General features: G+C 35.7%; 2 protein-coding genes across 4 annotated transcripts; both read right to left on the reverse strand.

The window, feature by feature from the left end:
* Positions 1–613: 613 nt before the first annotated feature.
* dnase1l4.1 (deoxyribonuclease 1 like 4, tandem duplicate 1) lies at positions 614–26,968 on the reverse strand. Of its 3 annotated transcripts, none has more exons than XM_067586345.1 (10): positions 26,806–26,968; positions 19,107–19,192; positions 18,122–18,210; positions 17,226–17,312; positions 16,858–16,970; positions 16,482–16,594; positions 15,481–15,638; positions 15,284–15,380; positions 14,219–14,281; positions 614–1,162 (listed from the first exon to the last, which is right to left on the reverse strand). In XM_067586345.1, the coding sequence occupies exons 2-10, from the start codon at positions 19,185–19,187 to the stop codon at positions 1,142–1,144; spliced, it is 822 nt and encodes a 273-aa protein (XP_067442446.1). In that variant the 5' UTR covers positions 19,188–19,192; positions 26,806–26,968; the 3' UTR covers positions 614–1,141. The 3 variants fall into 3 exon arrangements, with proteins under 3 accessions (XP_067442446.1, XP_067442444.1, XP_067442445.1); XM_067586343.1 differs by lacking the exon at positions 614–1,162 and adding an exon at positions 12,869–13,306 and having other exon boundaries at positions 14,221–14,281; XM_067586344.1 differs by lacking the exons at positions 614–1,162; positions 26,806–26,968 and adding exons at positions 12,869–13,306; positions 25,133–25,253 and having other exon boundaries at positions 14,221–14,281.
* On the reverse strand, positions 1,169–5,947 carry LOC137181022 (V-set domain containing T-cell activation inhibitor 1-like). Its single transcript, XM_067586348.1, has 5 exons — positions 5,813–5,947; positions 4,338–4,664; positions 4,137–4,217; positions 3,582–3,677; positions 1,169–1,945 (listed from the first exon to the last, which is right to left on the reverse strand). Exons 1-5 carry the CDS (start codon positions 5,865–5,867, stop codon positions 1,797–1,799), a joined length of 708 nt encoding a protein of 235 aa, XP_067442449.1. The 5' UTR covers positions 5,868–5,947; the 3' UTR covers positions 1,169–1,796.
* Positions 26,969–27,074: the final 106 nt, after the last annotated feature.

The raw sequence follows: 27,074 nt of genomic DNA on the forward strand, positions 1-27,074 counted from the left end.
ACCCAATGAGAAAGTCTGCAGACATACAGAAGCAGCAGCATACAAAGTACAGTGATGTACAAGATCACTACAGCCAGTAACAAAACATAAAGCACAGTGGTGTACAGTATCTAACTTCTTTAGGCACTAGTCAGGTGCATTCATAAAGAACAGATCACCATAATCATAAACTTTGGCACTACTGGCCAGACTGGAATCCATCCAGCTTCTGACCTATCAGGTTACCAAACGCCAATCATGATCTGAATTGAGTAACCTGAATATAGCTTTTGAATATTAGGCACATGGATTTTCTAACAATTTGCGAAATCTAAAATAAATATATGCTGGAAATGAAGTTTCTAAAAATACACAGCTTGAAAGTGACTATTGAAAGTTTCACAAAGTAAAATTAAGACCATATGAATTCAGAAACATAGCTTTCAAAGTCAAATATTTCAGTGCAATAATTCTGTACTTACACAGAAGTGATTCTGAATCAAGGCTTTTTAAAAAAATATATATAATATAATTTATATATAATAAATAACTGTATATAAATTTATAAAACAACATTTACTTACAGCAGAAAGTGCATTGAAAAAATAACAAAACATACAAACAGGTGACAAAAAATAAAGGAAAAACCCGTACAGTGAGTGCTTTGGGGGGCATTTTGTTGGAATGGTTTGGGTCCACTTGTCCCCTTAGAGGGAAGGCTCACTGCTAATCAAAGAGTCAATGAAAGGGTTTTAAGTCTGATCGCCTCGGGGGGGGAGACAGTTGAGTACCCTTGCGGTCATCAATACAAAGTTGTTCTGAGCCTTTATCCTATGATGACACATTTATGAGTTCAGAGACCTGTAAGACATTTTATGTTGGTTTTTCCCTTCAAACACACGCACACACACAGAAATCTCAGGTCACCAGGCAGTTTGACAGATGATAGATGAGATGACCACTTTGGCTAAATTGTCATAATTAATGCTGGAGAAGCACCTTCTGATTTGACATCCTGTCAACCAGGTTTCAAAAATATCTTTAATTACTTGGAAAAGTATGTGCAAAAACTGGCTCATTGAAAACTGGAGAGGAAGGCAACCTGGATATTTCCCTATTGAATAATTGCAGACGCTTCTCTAATCTTCCCTTTACTGAAAAACTACTGAGAAAGTGGTTTTGGATTCAACTCAACTTTTTTTTTTAAATGTAAATGCCCTTTTGGAAAGATTTCAGTCTGGCTTCAGATCACACCGCAGTACTTCATCTAAATCGGGTCACTGCCGTGGGTCTGTAGGTCAATATGTCCGATACCAGAGTGTACATGGTATCAGCTGTGATCATATAGTACGTCACAATCACCGCAGGAGAAGATGGTGTGTTGTAAGGCCAGAGGAGAATAAACCGTGAAAATCAACGTGTTAAAGAAAAAGGAGAACAAGGAAACGTCAGCTGTTTTCTCCTGTTTCAGGAAAACTGAAGCCAAACTTATTTTGGAAAAATCAGTCGTCAACATTTACGCTGTAAAATGAATTTTGAAATTTGATTCATAGATATTAAATTTATTATTAATTTATAATAAATGAAATAAAATAAAAAGAGTAAATAGGTTAGAACATTTAATTTTGTGCGATTCACATTTTAGTGCTGTCAAATTAAATCATTATTGTTAAAAATGTGTAATACTTAAACTAGGCTATATGGGGAAGTTAACGATTACATTAATAACACTTTGGTAAAGCTGGTGAGGCTGTGATAGTTTTTGATCGAGATGAATAATTATCATTGTCTCAGTGCAAGAAATAACCCGCCGACCGTCACTTCAAGTCTTGCTGGATGTTTTCCACATTGCTGTCCAGGTCTTTACCCTCTTCTGCTGCTCTATTCATCAGATTGTCCATTTGACCGTTGTTTGCCGGCATCTCTGCTTCCCCCTCCCTTCGTCGTCTGAACCTCCTCCTCAGTTCTATGAGAGAACATGACAACCAGTTTGTGAACATGAGGTTTTACAGTTTAAGGAAGTCTGTGCATACTGCTGAGCAAGTAAGTGTTAGGGATGATTATGGATACGGATATATTTCAGTTATTTATTTATCACAATATGGCAAAAGTTTGCAAAATAAACTGACGTTTAAGGCATGAACTGTGCTCCACTGTTCATTCCATGAGTTAGAAGTATAAAATAAGAACTTAATACTTGTTTTTCTAAATTATGGCTTGCTTGAAAGCTTTCACTAGGAAAAAAATATCTGTGATAAGAACAATATGATAGCAAATGTTATGTACGTTAGTATATGATAACGGAATTATCAATCAGCTCTGGTGTTTAAAGCACAAATGTCTCAAAATATTACATTCTCACAGGAAATGAGGTCGACTCTGCGATAGGGATGCACGATATTATCGGCACGTCATCGGTATCAGCCGATAAAAACTCTAAAATGAAATATCAGCATCGGCAAATTCTGCCGATTATGAGAGGCCGATATGTCGCCTTCCCCTCCGCCGCCTGACTGTGCTTCCCTCAATGAACTGTGTCACCCTGACGGTCCCGGTGCTTCCTCTGCAGGCTCCACTTCACTCATCCAACCCGCTGCTTCTTCCCACTTTAACCTGAATAACAAACCGGGGCTCGGTGCTCCAGTTGGATCCACAAGGAGAGCCCGGGCTAACGTTAGCTGGGAGGCTAGCTGGCTGTGCTTCCCTCCGGTCATGCTGCAGCTAACGCTCCGCTAGCCTCGGCTCTCCATGTGGATCTAACCAGAGCCCTGAGCCCCGGTTTGTTATTCAGGTTAAAGTGGGAAGAAGCAGCTGGTCTGGTCGGGCAGCTTGAGTGAAGTGGAGCCTGCGGAGGAAGCACTGGGACTGTCAGGGAGAAACAGTGCATCGTGGAGCTGCTATATTCGGCTGCACTGATAGGTTACACTTTAGCTGCCAGGATGTACCACTCTGTTTGGGGGAAAAAAAAAGACCTTCTTTTATAATGGCGGTTGGCAACCAGCGTATTAGGTGCATTACCGTGACCTTCTGCTCTGGAGTGTGGACCAGAGATTAAATCCTGCACATTAATCCTGTCTGTCCAATAAACTCAAAGAAAACTCTACTGCTCCACCCACTTGGCAGGTTCAGTAAAGTTTTAATGCAGAGCTACAGAACTCCAGCCTTCCTAAGTTCTTCCTTCATATATTGTCATTCTTGATCATACTTAGTACAATCTATGCTTGCATGCATAACAGTCTCCTCAGCCAGCTGGAAAAAAAATATGTGCATATATCAGTATCGGCAATTGGCCACAATGAGTTGGAAATATCAGCAAAAAATCCAATATCGTACATCCCTACTCTGCGATCGCTGGATAAGTGGGTTAGCCAGCCATCTTTGGGCTTAACTCAAGTTTCTGAGACCTGACTGCATCTTTCAGCTCATTGAAGCCAATAGAAGAGCCAGACTAAAGGTGCATCCCAATTCCCTTATTTGATCATTCCTCGCTGGACCTGGAAGTCGTTCCAGTCTGCCATCATGAAAGTCATCCCAAAACACTTATTTCTGCTCTTTAAATGTTGATATTAAAAAGCTGTGGGTAAGTTAGGCTTGTAACTTACCATTTCTATAGATCCAGCCTAGAGCTCCGATGAGACAGCAGATGACAATGACAGTGAAAATGGTGCCGGTAAGGATAGCTGCTGTGTTTTTACCATCTGAAAGGATATGAGAGAAGTTTGTTTGAGAGGCAGCGCAAGCTCAATGAGATGCAGTTTTTTTTTTTTTAACTTGAAGTCATCAAGTCTCTGAAGACGCTAATAATTTCACTGTGCCTCTCATTTGCACAGCTTTAGCAGCCACAAAAGCCGTGCAATCCTTTTGTGAATTCGCCCAGAATGTTTTCGAGTTGCACCTTCCCCTGATGCACCTGTCACATATTCAGGTGTGCAGAGATTTTTTTTCAAAACACCACTAGTGTATTGAAATCTCAGAAGACTTTAAAGCATAAAAAACAAAGCTATCTGTATGGTGAGATAATACTTAAGTATTTACAGTCAAGACATTCAGCTGCACATTTTCACATGAGACTCAGTTTTTTCTCTTGATCTTACAGAGAAATAAAGATAAAGTGTGCTGAAGAAACTGCACTTTGAAAACATCTCAAAGTCATTTACCAGAATACGTCTCGGTCACATCTGGATGTCTGGTTGTCCTCAGGTCGTCATCTTGTGTTTGGTTGCTTTGGACTTTTTTTCCTGTTAAAAAATGAGATAAAATTGAACAAAAGTACTCATAACCAAGACTTGTTTTTACAAATGATTTAAAACTCAGTTTGAAACAATTCTTACATAAACCAATAACTTCAGCTTGCTTACCAACTTTGAGGGTAATAAAACAATAGGTGCCTGTTTTTTTGACAAAGCACCTGAATGTTCCATTATCAGACAGCCGTACAGAAGAAAGTTGCAGTGTCACATTTCCTCGGCTCAAGCCTTCGTGGAAGAGGACTGTCCTGCCTTTGTACTCGTCCTTCTGGTCATTAAAGTAGTCTTGTCCATGTCTATACACATGGACGAAATTTTTGCGGCCATCTTTAGTCCACTCCACGAGTGAACGCTCCAAATTGACTTGAGGATCCTGTGGACACTGTAACAAGACGTTGTCGCCTTCTTCTGCTACTACTTCTACTTCTTTTAACGGAGCTGGAAAACAAACATTATAATTAGATATGCAACAATAACCAAGATTACTTTTGAATTAAGTGTTTTTAAATCCAACGTAACAACAATTCTTCAAATATACTTGTGGTGCACCACCTAATTTCACAGCAACATAATACACTACATAGTGATTTTTAATTGAAACCTTCTTATCAGTTTTCCATGTGTGCACACATGGAAAAAAAGTGTACAGTATAGTTTTTTTTTTTTTTTTTACTTCATGCAAAGTGGGGCAAATTGAGTCTGGAGGCTCAGCAGTGACAAAGAATTTTTTTTTTAAACTTTAACAGAACATGTACATACAACATATTTACAACCAAAACAGATTTCTCCAGGGATATAGACAGCATATATATCAAAATATAGTTTTAATAAATAAAACAAAAGAAAATGTTAAACAAAACTTTAACATATCTAAATGTGGCACCATATCCTGATAGTTCTTGCAAAGGTCTCTAACGTCCAAAGTTTGGAATCAGTCCATTTCTTTTTATACATGTGAAATTTTCCTATTAATAAAACCAAAGAATATCACATCTGTGGGGCATCTCATTGCCTTCAAAACAAAGAAAATGTCCTCATCATTTGCTCAGCTTTCCTCTTTATAAAAAGTTCTATGTCCATCTCAAAAGGACGAAAGAAGAGTGGCAAATACTTAATTTTACTAGTCTACAGAAAGCACAAGAATATAAAATATGCAATATTTTTAAATCAATCATTTTAAATAATCTGCTATTATCTCTATTAATTCTCCCCATCAGATTTGGCCGTGGTATATGTCGCTGGTTAACCAGCAAGGTGTCTTACCGCTTGACAGTTCAGTATTGTCAGAGAGGCACGGTAAAAAAAAAAAAAAAAAAAAAAAGTCCATGTGCCTCCCTGCCATCTCATATTCACCGAAAGCCGCCATTCTAAGATAATGCATAAAAAATCCTTGTTTTAAGTACGCTATTGACTTCTTAGCGAAGCTCTACATATGTTAGCACGTTAGCATAAACGTTTTTAAACAATGACATTAACTTGGCCGCGTTATCTTACGGCAGTATAGCAATGTACAAGGCCTGAGCTTCTTCAGGTAATATTTTAACTGAAAAAAAGCGGCGACGTTAGTTGGCGTTAGCTTAACTTACTGGTTCGGATGAACGGTAAAATATACATTAAAGCTGCCAGCGTCGTCTTCATCATCACTGCAAAAACACCCAGTTTAAAACTTGTGATTGTTAACTAACGTTGACCGGGTCGCGTAGGTGCTCTGTAATGTTGACATTCAGGCTCCTCCCCGGGGTGTGGATAGTGTCAGAGAAAATAAGGAAGATAGTGAAGTAAAGGAATTACGAAATCACGAGTCAATGGACAGTTCAGGGGAACAGAAATAATGATATTTACACTTTCACTTGTGAAAAAGTGTTAGACATCGCAACAAAAATCGGTTTAAATCCACTTTCAGATCTGTGAAACATTTATTTCGCTTATTTTCACTTTTTCACAAGTGTAAGTGGTGCAAAAACGGAGAATCAGCCGCTAAATGTCATTATTTATGTTTCCCTTAACTTTCCCTTTTAACCCTAAAGATACTTTGTCACCAATAAAGTGAAAGAAGTTGGGTATAAGCTTATTCCTTACTCACCTTACTATCTCAGCACCTGACCTGCACTAATGCACAGTGTACTATATTATGGCATATTGACGTGACTGAATAGTGTATACTCAGCAAATAGTGCATTATAGTTAAAGCTCTAGTCTCTATTCTATTTTTTTATGTTATTCTATTAGTGTATATAATTTATGTATTTGTTTCTTTTACCCACCTCATTGTTTTTGTATTTCGATGTCAAGGGATGCACCTCTCACTGTAAACTGCAGTGAGTAATTAATTAAAAAAAGGTTTTTTTGGGGTTTTTTTTTTACAAGACACACAAACACTAAACTAGAAAATATCATGCCACAAAAATTAAGAAACTTTTTAATAACCCAGTATCAATGAACGAATCTAAGTTGGGGGGGAAATTACACAAACACATACAGCCTCTTCAACACCACTACCTACAAAGTTAAGCCAAATTGAAGTTGTATATTTGTTAAAAACACATCTAAGATTTCACATTTAGTCTTGAAATGAATATATAACCACATTCTTACCTGTTTTTAGAAACTGTGAGGACGACCCAAATGTTAGGTGCTGTCTTCCGCATGCTATCGCACCACATGGGCGATGTACTACCGCTTCCTCTAAATTTCGCGCCGTTTTGAAGGCTTTTCATTGGCCTAGAGCGGAAGAAGGGTGGGCGGGGGAGGGGACTGACAAACAGATTGACAAGGAAATTACATTAAATACAGTTTAACTTCCCTTTCAATTCTTAAAATGACAATATATCACTTACACTGGTTCATATTACTCTCACTTAATAACACTGCATTCAACTTTATTGATGAGCGCATATAAATCTGAACCATAAATCCAGCGAATTCAGTGACGGTGTACTTCCTGTTTAATCTCCCAAAGCATTATGGGAACCTGAGTTCCAAAACTGAGAGCACGATTATCCCCCAAATTGGAGGAAGACGCGGAAGACAGAAGGAGTTACAAATTACATTAATATTCATTTCATGTATTTCATATTGCACTATCAACACACCTCTGTGTCGGGAGAGAGGATTTCTCTGACGGTGAGGACAGGCATATTTTATGTTTGAGAGTATAATTCAGCAATTTAATTACATTTGTCCCTTTTGCTTTTTTACTTCTTTGTTTTTGTATTTTGATTTGATTTATGCGACAGCTGTGGCATTTAAACTTTCCTTTGGGATAAATAAAGTATCTATCTATCTATCTATCTATCTATCTATCTATCTATCTATCTATCTATCTATCTATCTATCACTAATTCATATTTGCCCCAAATAGCCTATTTGTCCTGTGCTGAAAACATGTGGTCATTCAGGTACACTGCATAGTGATATTTGAGTCTTTTTTAAGTGAGTTGGAATTTCATGTGATTGTTGCTTTCATTTGTCATCACAATATAAATGTTATGGCTACTGATGAAGAATAAGAATAAGCATACCATTGTTTGTTATATCCTGATGATATTGTTCTAAAGTTTCTAATACAAGTGAAAATTGTTTAGCTAATGTTAATCAAGTAATGTCTGGAAACAACTGCCTACCCCCTCCTGTTTCAACCCCTTGAACCCCCCTGCCAATCAACAGTCCCCATATTGTTATTACATTATTAACATAAATATCGTTGCATCAATGTATGCAGCATTTTAGTGTAGCTGGTCACAGAGCTAATTTTATGTACTGTTGGGTAGTTTAAAGTCCCCCTCCACTCAAAAATATGTTTTTCTTCCTGTTCCTACAGTTGGATGTTTGAGCTTCAGCGTGTAGAATGATGTATATTTCTCAATTCATTTTTAGTCCTACGAGCATGATTTGTGACATCACAACTAGTTTGGAGTCAATTGTGGTCCAATATTCAACTTACACAAGTGTGATGTGGAAACTTGAAGCCTCCAGTGCACAAACACTGAGAATGGACTTGACAGTGGTGACATCTTGTGTCCAGTAGGAAAACTACATAATAAAGTATTTGCATATTTATAGATCCTGGATTTTTTTTTAATGAGGGAGAAGGAGGAGATGCCATTTTAATGATTTTACATGGTAATTATACTTTTTTTGTGGAAAAAACATATCAGACACACATTATTGTTCCAAGCAAAGTATTTTTATAATAGATGTCTGGAGGGGATCTATAAAAATGCATCATATTTAGAAACTTAATTTAAAGAACCCTTCCAGACATATATTAAGTGATTAAAATACTCTGCTTGAAACAATAATGTGTGTCTGATATAATTGGGGGCCAAATCTGGCACCTCGACAAAACTATTTTGCCCCGTAATGAAAGCTGAAGTTTTCCTTTTTATAGAGCAATTCAATTCTTTTACATTGTTCTTAATGTATCTACATATATAACGATGTAAAAACAAGGCTCGTGTAAATCCCAATAAATATGACCTGTTAACTTCTTATGAACTTGCAAGATGAATAACACATGTACATAACATAACTTGGCTGGTCTGTCCAGAACAGATTTATATCAATAAGAGCACTTTGTGAAGCAGGCCACTGCTTATTGTGTGAGGTTAAGCTATCAATTACATTTCTAGTCTATGTTCAAGTTCATGAGTCATTTTTTCCAAATGAGTATCAACGTAAGATACTGTCTCTGTCTTCATCATGCCTGTCAAACATCAGGCATTATTAACTGACACATAGTTGAAGCCGATCGCTGAGCCCTGCAGTACAATCTATAATCTTTATCTGGGGGAACTGGATGGTCTGCTGTGCTGCAAAAATTACTGCAAAAAGAGAAAATACAAGAAAGAAGGAATTTTTTATCCCATGACTCTTTTTTCATGACATTCTCCAGTGTACCTGTAGTACAAGTAGCTACTTCAGCTAATTTTCTCCTCTGGAAACTGTCACAATGATGACTGGAGGGGCTGGTCCGCCAACTGATGCCAACGAGCAAATTCAGATGATCTGTGAAAACATAAGTAGAAAATATGAATTGTTTACAGTTTATTTCCTGCACACATTCACACTGCGTCATGCTGGTGTTTCTGTCACCAGATGAAACCCCTTGCAGAGAATCCAGCAGGAAAGTGCTTGGTCCCTTTCTTTTCCCCTAAAATTCAAAAAACACACTGTATAAACAAGTATGAAGAACAAAAAGAGGAAACAAAGTGCCAGGGAATTCAGTTATGACAAATGATAAAATAACATAAAAAAACATTCAGTAAGCTTTTTACCTTCAATGAAAACAGAATAATACAAGGGAAGAGGAAAAAATAAATAAATAAAATAAAGGGTTACAGATGAATAATCAAGTAACATTAGTCAATAATTTTATCCATCCATTTTCTTTACCGCTTATCCTCTAGAGGGTCACAGGGTCGCTGGAGCCAATCTCAACTGACATTGGGCGAGATGCGGGGTGCACCCTAGAGAGTTTGACAGGTCACCAGTCAATCATATGGCTAATATATAGTATAGAGACAGACAACCATTCACACCTATGGGCAATTTACAGTCACCATTTAACCTAACCTACATGTTTTTAATCTGTGGGAGGAAGCACGGGGAGAACACGTAAACTCCAAACAGCAGGGCCTCAGCCGGCCAGTAGGTTCGAACCCAGAACCCTCTTCCTGTAAGGCGACAGTGGTAACCACTAATTTATATTATGTTGCTTTTTCATTTTGCAGTTTAACTAGAGAATTATTACAGAGCTCAATATCAATTAAAAATAAGGTAAAGTTTGGTTTTATAGTGGTCAATTTCATTGTGTGTATATGGAATTTGCCAAAAATGATAAATATTTAATTTAAATTACATCACCAATCTGACAGACACATTTAAGTTTCTTCCAAAAGGCAAAGACAGCATAATATGCTGCTTTGATCCTTGTAACTTATAAATTGATGAAGACTGCCCATCTATAAGTCACAAAGCAACCAACAAATGATGTAGAAACAATACTCTTGAGTTACTACACCACCTTGTGTTTTCTTTTGGAACAACTGCTGTGAAAATATTAACTGGAAGTGGTCTTGGATGTTAACGAGAAAATATCTGTTAACAAACAAGGTGAAAGAAGTGTCTTTTAAAATGAACAGTGGTGTAAGAAGTTTTCAGATTCTTTACTTAAGTAAAAATACCAACACAACAATGTAAAAATACTCCTTTACAAGTAAAAGTCCTGCATGAAAAATCCTACTACAGTAAAAGTATATAAGAATTATGAGCTTGATGTAGTTAAAGTATTGCAGTAAAAGTAGTGGTTTCGTCCCTCTGACTGATATATTGTTATATATGACATCATTAGATTATTAATACTGAAGCATCAGTGTTAGAGCAGCATGTTACTGTTGTAGCTGCTGGAGGTGGAGCTAGTTTGTACTACTTTATGTACAGTTAGCTAGTTTAGTCCAGTGGTTCCAAACATAGGGGTTGAGGCCCCTCCAAAGGGTCACCAGATAAATCTGAGAGGTCGTGACATAATTAATGGGAGAGGAAAGAAGAAAAAACAAAGTTCTGACACACAAATCTGTTTTCAGTTTTTGGACTTTTTCTCTAATCTTTGATTTTTGCTGAAATATTGGATCATTTAAACATTTTTTGAAATGAAACCATGTGAGAAGTTTAGAGGGAAAAATCACTATTTGGTGGAGCTGTTAACAACTCATAGACATCTGTAATGTGACCCCGACTACACACTGCTTTTTGTAAGACATCAAAAGACAAAAAGGTTGGAAACCACTGGTTTCATCTTTAACAATGTGTTGTATATTAAAAGCTTGTTATATTATCCATTGTGTCAAATCTTCATCTGAAAATGAACTAAAGCTGTCAAATAAATGTAGTGGAGTAGAAAGTACAATATTTTCCTGTGTAGTGGAGTAGTGGAAGTATAAAGTAGCATCAAATGGAAATACTCAAGTAAAGTATAAGTACCTCAAAATTGTACTTAAGTAGCTTACAGTACTTGAGTAAATGTACTTAGTTACTTTCCACCACTGATCCTCACTCTACATTACTCTGGAAAAGTGTATTGTGTATTGTAAAGTAGCATCAAATGGAAATACTGAGAGATGATTGATGGGAGAGGAAAGAAGAAAAAACAAAGTTCTGATACAAAAATCTGTTTTCAGTTTTTGGACTTTTTCTCTGATCATTGATTTTTTTTTTTTTTTTAATAAAATGAAACCATGTTAGAAGTTTAGAGGGAAAAATCACTATTTGGTGGATCTGTTAACAACTCATAGACATCTGAAATGTGACCCCGACTACACACTGCTTTTTGTAAGACATCAAAAGACAAAAAGATTGGAAACTATCTTGATATTTAGTTAATCACTCGCGTGTTGACCAGTAGGTGGCAGTAATGGTCTACAAGTCCAGTCTTGATCGTTAAGGTAATGCTGGCAACATAACGTCGTGTCTGAACTTTTTCCCTTGTTGCAAAATAAGAAATAAAACAGAAACCACTGGTTTTCATCTTTAACAATGTCATCTTTTTAAAGCTTGTTATATTATCCATGGTGTCAAATCTTTATCTGCAAAGCAACTAAAGCTGTTGAATAAATGTAGTGGAGTAGAAAGTACAATATTTCTCTCTGAAATGTAGTTGAGTGGAAGTATAAAGTAGTATCAAATGGAAATACTCAAGTAAAGTATAAGTACCTCAAAATTGTACTTAGGTAGCTTACAGTACATGAGTACATGTACTTAGTTACTTTCTACCACTGATCCTCACTCTACGTTACTCTGGAAAAATGTATTGTTTGGATTCATTAAATATGACAGAAATCTTGTTATGTTATGTTTTTATTCCAATGTTAATTTGTATACAGTTTTAATTTTGAACATTGCTTCAGAATAAAGTATGTATGAGTAGTTTGTAAATCGGATTTCTCTTTGTTTGTAGGGTATAAAATGTACAGATGCCATGGTTGATGTATCAAAAGCCACCATTATCACTGTTGCTATTGTGCAAGGATTACAACTCAGCACAATTTATTTTTGAGCCATGTGCAGGAATGTGTGTTACTTGATCTGTGAACAGGTTTCTGTGCCGCTACACCCTCTGGCACCTCTGTAGCCTCCACTGTCTCTGCACAAGAAACCTGTTTTTCGATTTGATGTAACGCTGCAGCCAAAAAACGATGGCATCTTGGCTTTGAATATTTCACTAGACTATAAACATTCACATGTTCGCCAAACATTACAAATTGAAATCTAATATTGTAGGAGCATCAGTGGGTAGATCTTTCCTTGAAGATGTATCTAAGCTAAGTAACTTGGAAACTGTTTGTACCTGATATAGATAACAGCATTATCAATGTGATGTAGCTTCAATGAAGCAAGACACATAATGTGACCTTTTTATACAACAAAATATTTTATTTTCATACAGTGTGGAAAAGTTTTGTCTTTCTTCTTTTGCGCCTGCTGAGAAGAATTTCCCTCAACTCACCAGTAGTCTATGTGGTGAAATGACATACAGCAACATTTTGATTTAAAAAAACAAAAAACAGCTAGATTTACATCGATCAATCATGCACTGATCACATCTCCTTTAAGCAACTGGTGAGATGGACACAAGAGAACAAAAATTACTGTTTTAAGCCTGTTTCCCTTTATTTAATGATTTGATGAACAATTACAAACACTGCACATAATTAGAGTAGCTGATAAAACTGATTTGAACAGATAAAAGAAAACAAGAATGCAACAATGAAACAGATGAAAACCAGAATAGCCTCGGAGAGTCATACACCTTTAAAAAAGAAAGAAGCATAACTTGAAGTAGGCGTAACGTGAAGGTGGTGTAACTTATAGTTATGCGGGCTGCAGATGGATTATTTTGGTTGTTCAGACAGATCTGACTTCCTGAGTTTAAACTCAATCTCCATGTTTCATAATGGCCATCTTCTGCCGGAGCATTTGGATCTCCAGGTTGAGCTTCTCTCTCTCCAGAAGCAGGTTTTCTCTCTTCAGCTCATCCAGATCTCTATCTGGGGGAGCTGACCCATACAGCTGTGGTTTTAGACCTGCAGGAAAAACAATCAAACAATCCACTGAGTTAAATCAGCACAAGTTAGGAAGGCTAATTTTTACAGGAATAGTTTGACATTTTGGGAAATGTGGTTATTTGCTCTCAGGCAGAGTTAGACGATGATGATCAATATGCGTCCATTAAATATGAAACAGATAGCAGCCGGTCAGCAGTGGTGGAAGAAGTATTCAGATCCTTTACTTAAAGAAGGAGTGCAGGACTTTTGTCTCCCCCTTCTGGCAGTGAGAGTAATTACAAAAACACTGTTGATGTACTACTAATAGCCTTCTAGTTGTGGCTGTGAAACGGTGGATAAACTGTTTTGAGTGTCACGCAAAATGACTCATTTCACTATCAGAATTTGATCCATTTGGTCCGATAACATTTGGAACGTCTAGAAGAGCCGCATGATTAAATTATTTTATCCCCATTCAAATTAGCAGAGAGCTAACTGGAAGTTATTTGTTCGCCCGGCAGAAGTCTGCATTCATGCATTCATCAAGCCAGTGCGGGAATGTCAAACCCAACACCAGCATCTTGGCTTTGAATATTTGATAAAGTAATATCAAATGGAAATCCTCAAGTAAAGTACAAGTTAGTCAAAATTATACTAAGTAAAATACTTGAGTAAATGAACTTAGTTACTTTCCACCACTGCTGGTTAGTTTAGCTTAGCATAGCATAAAAATGGAAACAGCTAGCCTGCCTAACAACACTTCTAAATCCCACTAAGTAACACGTTATATGTCTTGTTTTTTTCAATCCATCCAAAAGCCGAAGTGTAAAAATTACAATTTGGTTATGTGGGATTATTTCTTGCTCAAGACTGGCTATTAATTAAACAGTGTAGAAACAAGGAAGTTACTACTCCCAGCAAAGAAATAGTATAATGCATATTTTTCTAGTTACCTTCTACGATTATGGACTCGAGTTCAACCTCCACAGGGTAATGGTCACTCACATCCAGCGCCTGGAAAATAAACAGTTATTAATTGAGTAATCACTGTGTGGATTTAGCAATTACATCATTCTGGATGAATATGAACCAAGTACAGTTAGACAGAATCAAATCAGGTCATACAAATATACAGTTAACCAAAGGAAAACCTGTTCCCACTAAGTCACATTATGGCTCTTGTTTTTTTTTTGTTTGTTTGTTTTTTTTTAGCTTATGATGTCCATTAGAATTGCAACAATTAATCAATTAATCATATTATTTATTATTATTATTTAATTATTTTATCATTATTATTATTATTATTATTATTGTTATTTAATTAATCGGCAACTATTTTGGTAATTTTGCACACAAGATATCTAATATAACAGTTGGATTGCAGAGTTGTTTGCTGTTCCTATTCAACATCACTGGAGGATGAAACCCACAAATCATGGCGGCCTTTCCTATATTGTCACACTCATAATGGTAATAATCATAAAAAATAATAATAATAAACTTTATTTGTATAGCACCTTTCATACAAAAAAAATGCAGCTCAAAGTGCTTCACATTGAAAAGATAAAAAAACAAATGAGAGACATTAAAAACATTAAACAGGAATACATGAGTAGAATAAAAGGGGGCAGACAAGAAAAATGAAATAGTGCATTACATTAAAAGAGAGCACAAGAATAGCTAAAATTCTTAAGTAAAAGACATAATCACTCATGAAAAAGAACGACACAATTGCACATATTATACCAGATTAGAGTACCATGAAAAGTTGCCAAACATTTTCATCATTAAATATACACTGTAAAAAAAAAATGATGGGCGCGCCCAACTCTCCATTTGAAAGGTATTACAGAATGTAATTAGGTTAATTATCTTGTCATTAGCTTGAACCTGGTGATTGTGTAACGTGTTCTCTGTAAGGCCAATCTGAGGTCAGACAAACAGTGGCAGACTTTAGGAGTATGCCACAATAATTAATTTCAGGCTTCATGAAATGAAAGTATGAACATAACAGACCTGCTCCTGAGTGAGTCCGTATGCTTCGTGGAAGTTGAAGGGTTTGGCAGAGTTTGGTACGACAGCCTTGAGCATGTCGTCTCCGTAGATCACTATCCTGAACAGAGAGACATGGATAGATCAATGCTTTAGATCCTTTCATTATAGTTTTGTCAGACCAAAGTGTTTGCACCTCTGTGTTGTTTTTTTTGTGTTACCTGTCGTATGTGTGGTCGTTTTTGGTGCTTGCTGTGGTGTCGACATCATCTCCAATCAGCCAGTGGAAGTTCTTGTCGGTACGGATACGGATGCTCTTCATGTCTTTCTTGGAGACATACGAGCCGTCCGCATTGAAGTCGCCCAGGATCATCACGTTCTAGAGCACAGAGGTGGCAGAACATCAGTGATCAAAGAGCTGAAACACTTTTATTCTCTTAATGTAAATTTCCTAGTAGGTAAAACATTTTTTATTTTAAACTAAAATTTATTTAACCCTATTTATTATATAAAGGCAGAAATTGTAATATGTTTTCCATACAACTGCACTGTCAATGTTGCTTTGGTAAAGTTTTTATCTATATTACTACCTGGAGTGGCAAAAGCTTGACGTTTCAATTATTTATCCATTACTGTTTGCTATGTATTTTAACCATACATTAATTTCAGTGTTTTCATTATTCATCCATCATTTTAAGCAAAGCATACATTACTTTTACCTATCTAGTTCAACCATTTATCCATTTTAGCTAGCTACATCAGCTGTTTACCCATTTCTTCTAGCTAGCTATTTTAACTGTTACTTTTAGTTGTCAACCTTTTATCTATTGTAGCTTTTTCGCTATTTTCCACTATTTTTAGCTAACTATTTCAACTGTTATTACTTTTAACTATTTCAACTGTTTATACACTACTTTTAGCTATCTCAGCTGTTTATCAGTTACTTTTAATGATTATTATTTTCTACTTTTTCAACTGTTAAAAAGAAAACTAGTTTTCATAGACTCTCAATTCCAACATGTTTGGTCCAGACATTTGAATTCACTTTTTAAATTTAGTTATAATTTTTTTTTTTTCAAAGGAGATGATCTATTTCACAACTGCAGAGGACGCGCATGGGGTACGAGTATCCTTGGATGGGAATCACTGTATTAGATCATGTTTTGTAAACCATCAGCAGTACCCTGTCACTGTTAGTGTACTAATCATGAAATGTCCTTACATCAGTTTTCCACTTCTTCTTGACGTTCAGGAAAACATCATAGAGCTCATCCAGCTCAACCTCCGAGTCCTCTGGTTTGGTGTGAACTGGGATCAGCACCAGGTCCTTCAGCTCTGTTGTGCACACAAACACACGCATCTTTACATCCACACAGTTAAAGCTGACAGTAAGGCCACTGCAGTCGTTTCTTCCTGTAAACGTTGCTGTTACACTAAAAACACTCAAGCCTGATCCTAACCCTCAACCAAGCCCTAATTCTAATCTGAAGAATGGAGAACAAGTTGGCGCATTTTCCCAAAACTTTATATCTATTTGAGGACATTTGCTCTTCTTTAAAAACAAATGTTCTTTTATGTACATGACAGGCGTCTTCTACCTGTATTGTGGCATCTGAATCGAAGGATGTAGGGATCTCTGGCGAAAACATCTTCTCCCTCAGTCGCCTCGTCATCAAACTGATAGGAGCCCACCAGGTCCACCATGTCATCCCTGCACACACACACACACACACACGCACACACACACACACGTAATTTGTATTGTAATGCATTATACTTTATTATTATTATATTCTATTTTGCAGCTTCATGCAAATGACAAACAGATAGACAGACAGACAGACAGATAGATAGATAGATAGATAGATAGATAGATAGATAGATAGATAGATAGATAGATAGATAAATAGATAGATTTCCAAAAGTTATGGGAAAGCTGTAAGAATCTGTGTCAGATGAAGCTCACCTGTACAGGAACATGAACTGCTCCTTGTAGCGAGTTCTTCCCAGACGACTGCTGATCTTCAGAGTGTAGTGATGGTCCGCGTTGGCTCTGAACATACAGAAAGGCAAACATGGTGTAAATGTTACTTTAATTTCCCCTTAAATAGCTGTTGTTTACTGTTGACTGGTTAATGTGCTTTCTGCAGTTGGTGTCTGCACTCAGCTAAAGATCATTCATGGAGAAAAAGACATATCATTGCCCTATGAACATGAGTGGACTGTGTGTTTTTAGCCATGCTAGTCCGCCACTTCTGTACAGACTGAAACATCTCAACAACTACTGGATGGATAGGCATTAAACTATGTACAGACAATCATGGTCCCCAGACGATTAATCCTAATGTTTTTGGTGATACCCGGACTTTTCCTCTAGCACTACCATTAGTTGAAATCGGTGGTTTTGAGTAAAATATTTCAACAGCTATTGGATGGGTTGACTTTCATGTTCCCATCAGGATTTCTTGTAATAACTTTGGTGATCCTTCTCATGTAGTGTGATCATCAGGACAAAATTTCCTAATGACATTCTCATCAGCCTTGGCTGTATTTAGTGCTAATTCCAAAATGGTAGCATGTTAACACAATAAACTAAGATAATTAATATGGTAAACATTATAACTGCAAAACACATTGTGAGCATGTTAGCATGCTGACTTTGCCCCAAAGCACCCCTGTGTCCAAGTACAGCCTCGTAGAGCCAATAGCGTAGCAGTGGATGATTAATCTTATTTTTCATAATTTTGCCATAAATTGAAATTCTTGTAAAAATTGTAAGGCTGATAATCTAACTTGCTGAGAGTAATAATAATAATTATAACAATATTAAAAAATAAGGAGAGAAACAAAGCCTTCACTCACTTGTTGAGTGCCGTCATAAAGGTTTCTACTGAATCTCCACTGGCGTCCACCACCTCCAGGATCACTATGATGTCATATCGAGACACGATCTGGGGGAACAGACAGAGAGGGAAAGACCTCAGTGTGACATCAGTATACTATGTAAAGTCTTAAATATGGAGGATCAAACCTGACTTATAAAGAATTAAAAATAAACAATGTGTAATTAATTTGTCACACACCAAGATGTAATATACTGTATGTCTCATTTTATTAATGCATCTTATTATGCATTTATTCATTCTTTTGTTGTTAATTTATCAATATAATTTACCATTTTAAACATTCATTTTTCCAAAACTAATTAGTCACTTAATTGACCAAGAGAGGATTTTCATGATCAAATAAATGTTTAGTCATTTTTCAAGAAAAGTTTATCAAAAATTTGTGGTTCCAGCTTCTCAAATGTGAAGATTCACTGACTTTCAAGCAATCTGAATACATCAGTTTTCATTCCAGGAAACAGTGATGTTTGTTTTTTTTCAGTATTTTCTAAAATTTAATAGACTAATTGATTAATCCAGAAAATAATCTGCAGATTAATATAATGAAAATGATTGTTTGTTGAAGCCCCAGTACTATGACTCATTTTATTTCTTTAGAAAAATTAATTGAAAATTAATTAAATTAGTACGTTTGGTTTTCTGATTAGTAATTTAAATGAGTAATTTCTGAATGGCCTCAGCTATTTAATTTAAGGTAAACTAAATTTAAGATTTATTATTATGTATTATAATTGTTGGAATTCTGCCTTCAAAATGACATGAAATACTATCATGTGCTCCAACATTTTAAGCATGAAACACTGTACTTTTTCCTCATGAAGATGAACTTTTAGTGGGAGCAGGTGATAGTGTTGCAAGTACTTAACAGTTCTGGATTCAGCATGCGGGCGAGATGTGTGTGTGTGTGTGTGTGTGTGTGTTTTCACACTGGCCACTGTTACCTTAACCAGGATATCGAGGACAGCTGGGTCTGACACTTTATTTTTTCCAAACTTCTGGATGTTAAAAGCTGCTACTTTCATGATGGCTGCAGATGAAAAAAGAAAAAGAGAGAGAAGAGGGAGGGAAAACATTATAATTATTATTATTATTATTATTATAGAGCCTGGCTCTGTCTGAACATGCCGAGGCATGTGTGATAAACAAACTAATCTGAATGTACAGGTGTGTCCCGTGTGTGCAGCTACAGTCTGTGTTAATATTCTGCCGAAACCCGAGGGCTTTACAACTCCACTCGCCTGAGGCCTCTGTCAGACCTTAATAACACATACTAATAAAAGAACTTTTTTGATGTAATTACAACTACTTATTACTTATTAAGATAAGACAAACTGTTGGAAGCATGTTTCACACACAGCAGGTGTGTGTTTGACCTTTGTTTCTCCAGGAAGTAACAGAAATTACAATTACAAAAGATTATACTATCATTACTATTATATAATGATAGTTCTTGTCAAATGAAAATATGAAATTAATAATTTGAAGCATTTAAAAGACACTTTGATTAAATTAGAGAGGATTTGATTAAAATCAGTTTGGAGTCATTTGTATAGTTTATCAGCATTTTCTCCCCATAATTGTTTAAATAACAAAATGATTAGAAAATGAACAGCGTGATGAAAATGAATGTGAACTGAAGAAGAGAGTTCAGAACAAAATATGAATAATTAAACATGAATATTTTACAATGAACCACAGGAACATAAAACAACAAATGAAGAATATTGTCTTAGTGACATAAAACATATTTTTTTAATCTTGTGAAGCTATACTTTCACTTTGTTTACACTTTCACATAACAACAATAAAAACAAAAAGTACATAAATATCTATTCTCATGGTCTGTGACTCTGGTTTGTACATATCCATCAAAAAACACAATTTTTATATAATGTCTTTAAACGAGTGATAGCTATATTTGATGTTACAGTACTATTCATTGATATTTTTTCATGTACCAATGAATTTACTGCCACAACTATTCAAATTTTTGAGAACTCATTGAACATGATTTTATAACATAACAAAAGAAGACATTAGTTGAGGTGAATTAAAGAGCTTATTTGCTAAAATGTCAACACTTTGTCCCATGTGTGCTATAATTATTCATTCATCAGATTAATTAGCTACTTTCTGAGCTTTTCTAACTTACGGCAGCCTGACTGAGGTCAGTGCTTCAACCAAACCGTCTGAGGAAAAATGTTCAATTCTTGTTCTAACAAGTTTAAGCAGATTTTTTTTCCCCAATGCCTCCTCTCCCCCCACCACCTTTCTCCACTGATTAGACTGCCTGCAGCTGTCTGCTTTGCATGAACACAGGATATACTGTTAACATCCTACTGTGCTGTCAGTTTAGCTGTCAGTCTACTCTACAGACTCCAACTCTGCTATTTACCTACATGAAGGGAGAGGTCTCTGGGGAAAAACCAAACAGATCTCCAAATATAACAAATGACGAACCTGTAATTAAACAGTTTTTTCAGGATGTAAAAAAAAGGAAATGCATCATCTCAAAGTCAAACAGCTCAGTACTTTATATCTCATAACATGTTGCAATTCTCTCCACTTCTGTATTGACTATGAAGTTCAGTTTAGTCGTATTCAGTGGTGGGAAGTAACTATGTGTATTTCCTCAAGTACTATATTTACGTACATTTAAAAGTACTACTTTAGAATTTTCATTTAATTTTTACTCCACTTCATTTATTTGACAGCTAGTTACCCATTACTTCTCAGATTATGTTTATTTATGAAGTATTTCCTTGAATCCAAGACAGTTTTCATGTGATGAGCTTCTAAAATACAATACGCTGTTATATAAATGAGTTAAAATGACCTTTGTCAGATAAAACCTTTTAAAATGTAAACTTACTGATTTATGTATCTGTGATAATATTCCAATAATATAATACACAGTAAATGATAAAAGGGCCATTCTGCATAATGAGCACTTTTACTTTTGATACAAGTACTAAAATTTAGTTTATTATTTTATTTTTATCAATATTATTGTGTTACTGTGACGGTGTTGACTTAATTAGGGATATTTTTGCATGTTTGCATAAGGATAAGAACATAATAAATATATTTTAAAATATAATCATAAAAGTACATTTTGCCAAAAATATTATGTAATGAAAGTATGTTTTTTGTGTATTTTTACATTGTGGTACTTGGTGGAAAATTACGGTGAAAAGTACAATTTTTTTTTTTTTTTTTTACTTTTCCAGTGTAATGTAGAGTGAGGATCAGTGGTGGAAAGTAACTAAGTACATTTAATCAAGTACTGTAAGCTACTTAAGTACAATTTTGAGGTACTTGTACTTTACTTGAGTATTTCCATTTTAAGCTACTTGATACTTCTGCTCTACCACTACAATTCAGATGCAAGTACCATACTTTTAACTCCACTACATTTATTTTACAACTATATGTACTTGCTACATTTCAGATTAAAATTTTACATCAAATAACACGTGATGAGTTTGTAAATTACAAAACATTGTTTAAGATTAGTAGCACTAGTATTATAGTGACAGTAGAGAGACGACATGCAAAAAAGGTCTGCTGCTAGATTTCAACCGACGTTGCAGTTTTTTGGCATGCGGCTACCGGGGCGGGTACCTAGTACTTTTAATCCTTGATTAAATTTAGCTGATAATACTTATGTACTTTTACTTAAGTAGGATTTTAAATACAGGATTTTTGTTTGTATTGGAGTGTTTTTACATTGTGGTTTTGCTAGCGAGTGTTTGGAACATAGGGTGGAACGAAGTGCATTGTGCCGGATGTTCAGTTATGGATGTTTTGATCATTTTGTCCATCATGAACACTGCTCACGATAGAAGTATGCTAGGAGCAAACTACCAACAGCTCAAGTATTTGAGCCACTGCTGGAGAAGAATAAAGCCATAATATTCTGAGAAAAAAGTTGCAATTATGAGAATGAAGTTGTAATTTCAAGAAAAAAAAATTTAATCGTTATTAGAATAAAGCTTTAGCTTTTAAAACCAATAACACTGAGGTGCTTATTGGTGAAACCAATAATAATAAATAATAATAAAATCTTCCACATCTCTTATTTTAACACACAAACTGACTGTTTTCACCTGACAGGGTTTTAAAATAAAGAACATTTTGTGTAATTTACAACTTTATTCTCAGTATCACAGTTTTTTGATAAAATAACTACTCTAATCTTACAATATTAAGATTTAAGAGTAGATTTTATTGACTTTTTCTTGTAAAACTGTGACTTTGTTACTGACTTTTTTCAAAACATTACAACTTACTTCTTGTAATATTATTTTTCTCAAAGTTACAACTTTATATTCACAATAAACCCCCCAAGAAATGCCCCTAATTCTTTGTTGTAACATAGATAAAAGACTGAACTGATTGTTAGTAGTGTCTTGCCCTTAACTGTTTTGAGCTTTGCACAATCCTCACCGACATTAGGAGATCCATTTCCACTTTATGACATCCATACATTCACATTAAATGTCTGTTTTGGCAGCGGCACACGTTCAGCTGTCTGTGTAGCAGCCTCAGGACATGTTGTTGCAGTAGTTCAGGAATGTCATTCACTTGTAATATTCTATATATCTGATAAGATGTTAAATCTGAGTGTTCAAGTGTGTCTCTTGTATTAAGGCAGCTACAGTATGTGTTAACATTCCCACAAAACCTGGCAGCTTTACAACTCCATTCGCCTGAGGCCTCTGTAGGTGGTTAATAATACACACTATAACAAAAGAACCTTTTTGATGTGGTTTAAGTACACGCTATAAAGATAAAACATATACAACCTACATGGTTGGTTTCAAACGCAAAAACAAATTGGCTGACTGTACAGACCTGTTCATTCTTCAATCCAAAAAGAAGCAACAATAAAAGGAATTGCCAAAAACCGAAAAGGGACCATTTTCGATTGGTTTTTTGATTCTGAGACAAAAAATGTTTTTTCTGTTTTTGGTTTTGAAACAAATAACAGATTTACGTTTTTGAATACGGATTATCCGATGATACCTGGACTCATACTGTTGGCAGCATGTTTCACTGAGTCTGACTGTACATAGCAGGTGTGTGTTTCAACTTTGTTTTTCCAGGAAGTAACAGAAATTACAACAAAAATGTTATGGAAAAAAACATATAATGATAGTGCTTGTAAATTAAAATATGCATCACAAAATGTGAAGAATTTAAAAGACACTGATTAAATTAGAGGGGATTTGATTAAAATCAGTTTGGAGTAATTTCTATCATTTAGCAGCACTTTCTCCCCGTAACTGTTTAAATAGCAAAATGATTAGAAAATGAACAGCGTGATGAAAATGAATGAATATTTTACAATGAACCACAGGAACATAACAAAACAACAAATAAAGAACAATGTCTTAGCGAGATTGTGAAATGGAGCAAAATTTTTAAAAAATCTTGTGAAGCTATACTTAGATTTCACATAACAGCAATAAAAACAATAAACAAAAAGTACATAAATAACTATTCTCATGGCCTGTCACTCTGGTTTGTACATATTCTTCAAAAAACACAATTTTTATATCATGTCTTTAAATAAGAGATACCTATACTTGATGTAACAGTACTACACATCTACATTTTTTTCACATACTAACAAATTTTCTGTTTGCTGCAGGTCACTGTCTCACCACGAGAATGCCATTCACTTGGAAGTTTTGCTGTCCAGCTAGAAGGTCACGCCTCTTTTCAGGAATTACATCACACACCCTCCTGGAAGCAAGTAGTAAACATGCTACCACCCGGCTGTCTCTCACTGGTTGTCAGTTATGATTCATGGGCGACTCAAACAACAACAACTTTATCTCCAGAAGTCGATTTGCATGTGTATTTTGGAGCTTGTCCAACTAGTTTGAATTTATGCTATCCAGTCAAGTGACCAAAGTCTGCAGTCTAAACCTGCTCTATGTGAAAAGAGCCCTGAGATAACCTCTGTTGTTAATTGATGTTATATAAATAAAATTGACTTGGCTTGACTAGCTGATAACTGCAACAAAGTGCCAACACGCCTACTTTTCCTCAGAGCAGATAATGGTATGATGATGTTGTTGTAAACACTGGTATCAGATATCAGTGTTGCCCTGACGAGTTTTACATCTTATGCAACTGTCGTACTGTTTCACTCTTTGTTTCTATCGGCTGGTGACTTTCCTACAAGCTCTCTCACTATAGGCTGTGTGAAAAAATGGGCGTTTTGGTGCCTGGGTGTATTTTGGTTTACCACTTGCTTCCATCTTTAAGCCCTTTTCAACAGCAGGAACCTTTTAGGAGCTCATGAACTCAGACCTGTATTCATTTTTAAATTGCATGTTAGCTCCAGTTTTACTTCCTGCCCCGCAAATAGTACCTCTTAATTTTATGCTTTCTGATCAGCCAGCAACCATAAAAGTTAAGTTAATAATAGAGTTCAAACACATTCCTCCGGACTGTAACAACTTGTGTACAGTATTCTTTCAGACTGTAAACAAGAACAAGATTTCAACATCAAGATTTTAGATGGATTTTTCCTCTTGTGTTACTGGTGTTTAAATGATAGTTATGCAGCTAACATACTGAAGAAAAACATAAAGGCAGTTGGCAACAAATCCAACTGAAACCCTTAAATCTGTTTAAACTCAAGGCCAATGTCATCCTGTGACATTGCTGAAATTCAATTTTTATCATAGAGGTTTTTATTCATGTAAGCCACATGACACTGGATGTTGATGGCGGTCTAAAATTGGTCCAACATCAAACAAATATCTCACCAACTGTTGAATGGATTACCATCAAGTTTGACACAGACATTCTCCAAACTAGATTTTTTGTCATTTCCATCCAAAACAACCCATGCAATGTTCTCATGTAATCTTCAGAAACTGTGTGACAGCACAAATATTTGAACAAATGAATGGAGTATGTGAAGTCCTGCATATTTCCAGGAGCTTACTGGGAGCTTCAGGTTTCACTGCTGTTTTATCTCTTTGTTCTCTGTCAACTTCCAGTTTTTTTTATCTCGTCCTGCAGCTACAAACGATGCTGTAGGTAAAAGGTGGTCCTGTGACTTTTCCTCTTGTGCTACCATGAGGTTGGTTTTTTTAAATCATGTACTGAAATGTCTTTACAACAATTGGATGGTTTGCTGTGAAATTTGGTTCAGCCTCCATCGGCCTCAGCTGTACTGTGTTAAGTGCTAATTAGTGAATTTTAACAAGCTAAATCAACTCAGAACTACACCTGTAGTGCTTCAGTTTGTCATACATTTTCTATATTTCAACACATTTGTAATGATAGTAATAAATTGACTTTTATTGCAATTTTGTGTAAAGATTTTGGTTTGGGGGCCAGTGAGGGAGCAACCTCTAAATTTTATGTTGTGCTTCAACCGCCCTATATGGGGACATAACAACATGGTAACCATTATACCTGCTAAAGATTAACATGCTACAACCCCAAAAAGTTAAAAATCAGCTACAATTGATTAAGAACTCTGCAGCCCGACTGCTGAACAGGAAGGAGAGAACACATTACACCTGTTATAAAATCCTTAAATTTGTTACCTGCCAGTTTCCCATATTGATTTTGAAATTATTTTACTTGTCTTTAAAGCACTTCATGGTCTTGACTTGCACGCGCCTACATGCCTCACATAGTTACAATGTATGAACCAATACGGCCCCTCAGGTCATTTGGCAGCTTTTAGCTTTTAAACTCTGTGCTGCTGGAACAAGATCTGAGAGCAGCTGGAAGTGTTAAACTTAAAACTTACCTCTTTAGTCTGGCTTTTAATTAAGAATATTTATAGACATTATTTACCTTATTTTATTTTAATGTTTTGTATTTATATTGTAAAAATTTCATTTGATTTTATTTATTTATTTTTCCTTCTTACCAATTTTATTTGTCTTTGTTTTTCATCTAGTTTGTAATCTCGTTTTTATTTCACTCAATTTTTTTATTATTATAGTTTGTAAATCAATTTTATTTTCCTATTTTTTATTTCTCGTGTGCATTAGTCTCAAATTGTTTTACTGCTTACATTTGCTCTATGTTATTATTGGATTGTCAGTCATCAGTGAAGCACTTGAAATTGCACTAATCTGCATGAAATGTGCTATACAAATAAAGTTTGATTGATGTTAGCTTTGTCATTGTGATGCTGTTAGCACACTGATGTGAGTTATTTCATTATCTCCAATTTGTATTATGGATGCATGAACAGGTACGCTGCAACTCATCAATAAATTAACACATACAGGGACCATTTTCCACAATGAGTACTTTTCACATCTGGTGAATTTTACTTCTTATGCTTGTTTGCTTTTATTGAAGTCAAATTTTACTCAATATTTTTCCATTGTTTAACTTGTATGTTAAATAAAGCATTTGACTAACTCTTGCATTAAAAACATAACAACAAAGGCTCACATAAAAGCCATTTAAACTACCAGTACCACAGATCTGTACTCGAATGACTCAACTCGGATTTTCTACCTGTTGTCTTAGGCCTACCTTTGATGAGAGGAGGTTGTTTCATTGTCTGAAGACAAATATGTAAAGACTCTCAGGTATTTAACTGACAAAAGAGGAGGACAACAAACAATAAGAGGCTTTGTTTCTCACCTTCGAGAGTCGATTCTGCTGCTGCTGCTGCTGCTGCTGCTGACAGGAACTCAGGTGAGATTTGTTTATTTACAGTTTGGGTGCAGTAAAATGGAAGACAGAGAGGGAAAGCCTCGTTCACTGCACACGAGGCTGTTGCTCTTAGATCTGATCTGCAGTCACTCAGAGGGACAATATATTCTACAGAGGGTGACCACAGACAGTGTGATTGGTTGAAAGCCAACCAATAGCTGGACAGAGACAGAGGTAGAGAGAGAGAGAAAAAAAAA

This window comes from Thunnus thynnus, chromosome 4, assembly GCF_963924715.1.
Source record: "Thunnus thynnus chromosome 4, fThuThy2.1, whole genome shotgun sequence".
Taxonomy (NCBI): domain Eukaryota; kingdom Metazoa; phylum Chordata; class Actinopteri; order Scombriformes; family Scombridae; genus Thunnus; species Thunnus thynnus.

Excerpts from the sequence above, each read along its gene's own strand:
- LOC137181022 (XM_067586348.1), bottom strand. The coding sequence starts at position 5,867 with ATGATGAAGACGACGCTGGCAGCTTTAATGTATATTTTACCGTTCATC. Across the intron at positions 3,678-4,136 it reads TGTGACCGAGACGTATTCTG|ATGGTAAAAACACAGCAGCT; the intron begins GTAAATGACTTT and ends ATATCCTTTCAG. Across the intron at positions 1,946-3,581 it reads AGGCTGGATCTATAGAAATG|AACTGAGGAGGAGGTTCAGA; the intron begins GTAAGTTACAAG and ends GTTCTCTCATAG.
- dnase1l4.1 (XM_067586343.1), bottom strand. The coding sequence starts at position 19,187 with ATGAAAGTAGCAGCTTTTAACATCCAGAAGTTTGGAAAAAATAAAGTG. Across the intron at positions 18,211-19,106 it reads TCCTCGATATCCTGGTTAAG|ATCGTGTCTCGATATGACAT; the intron begins GTAACAGTGGCC and ends CTGTTCCCCCAG. Across the intron at positions 16,595-16,857 it reads ATTCAGATGCCACAATACAG|AGCTGAAGGACCTGGTGCTG; the intron begins GTAGAAGACGCC and ends TGTGCACAACAG.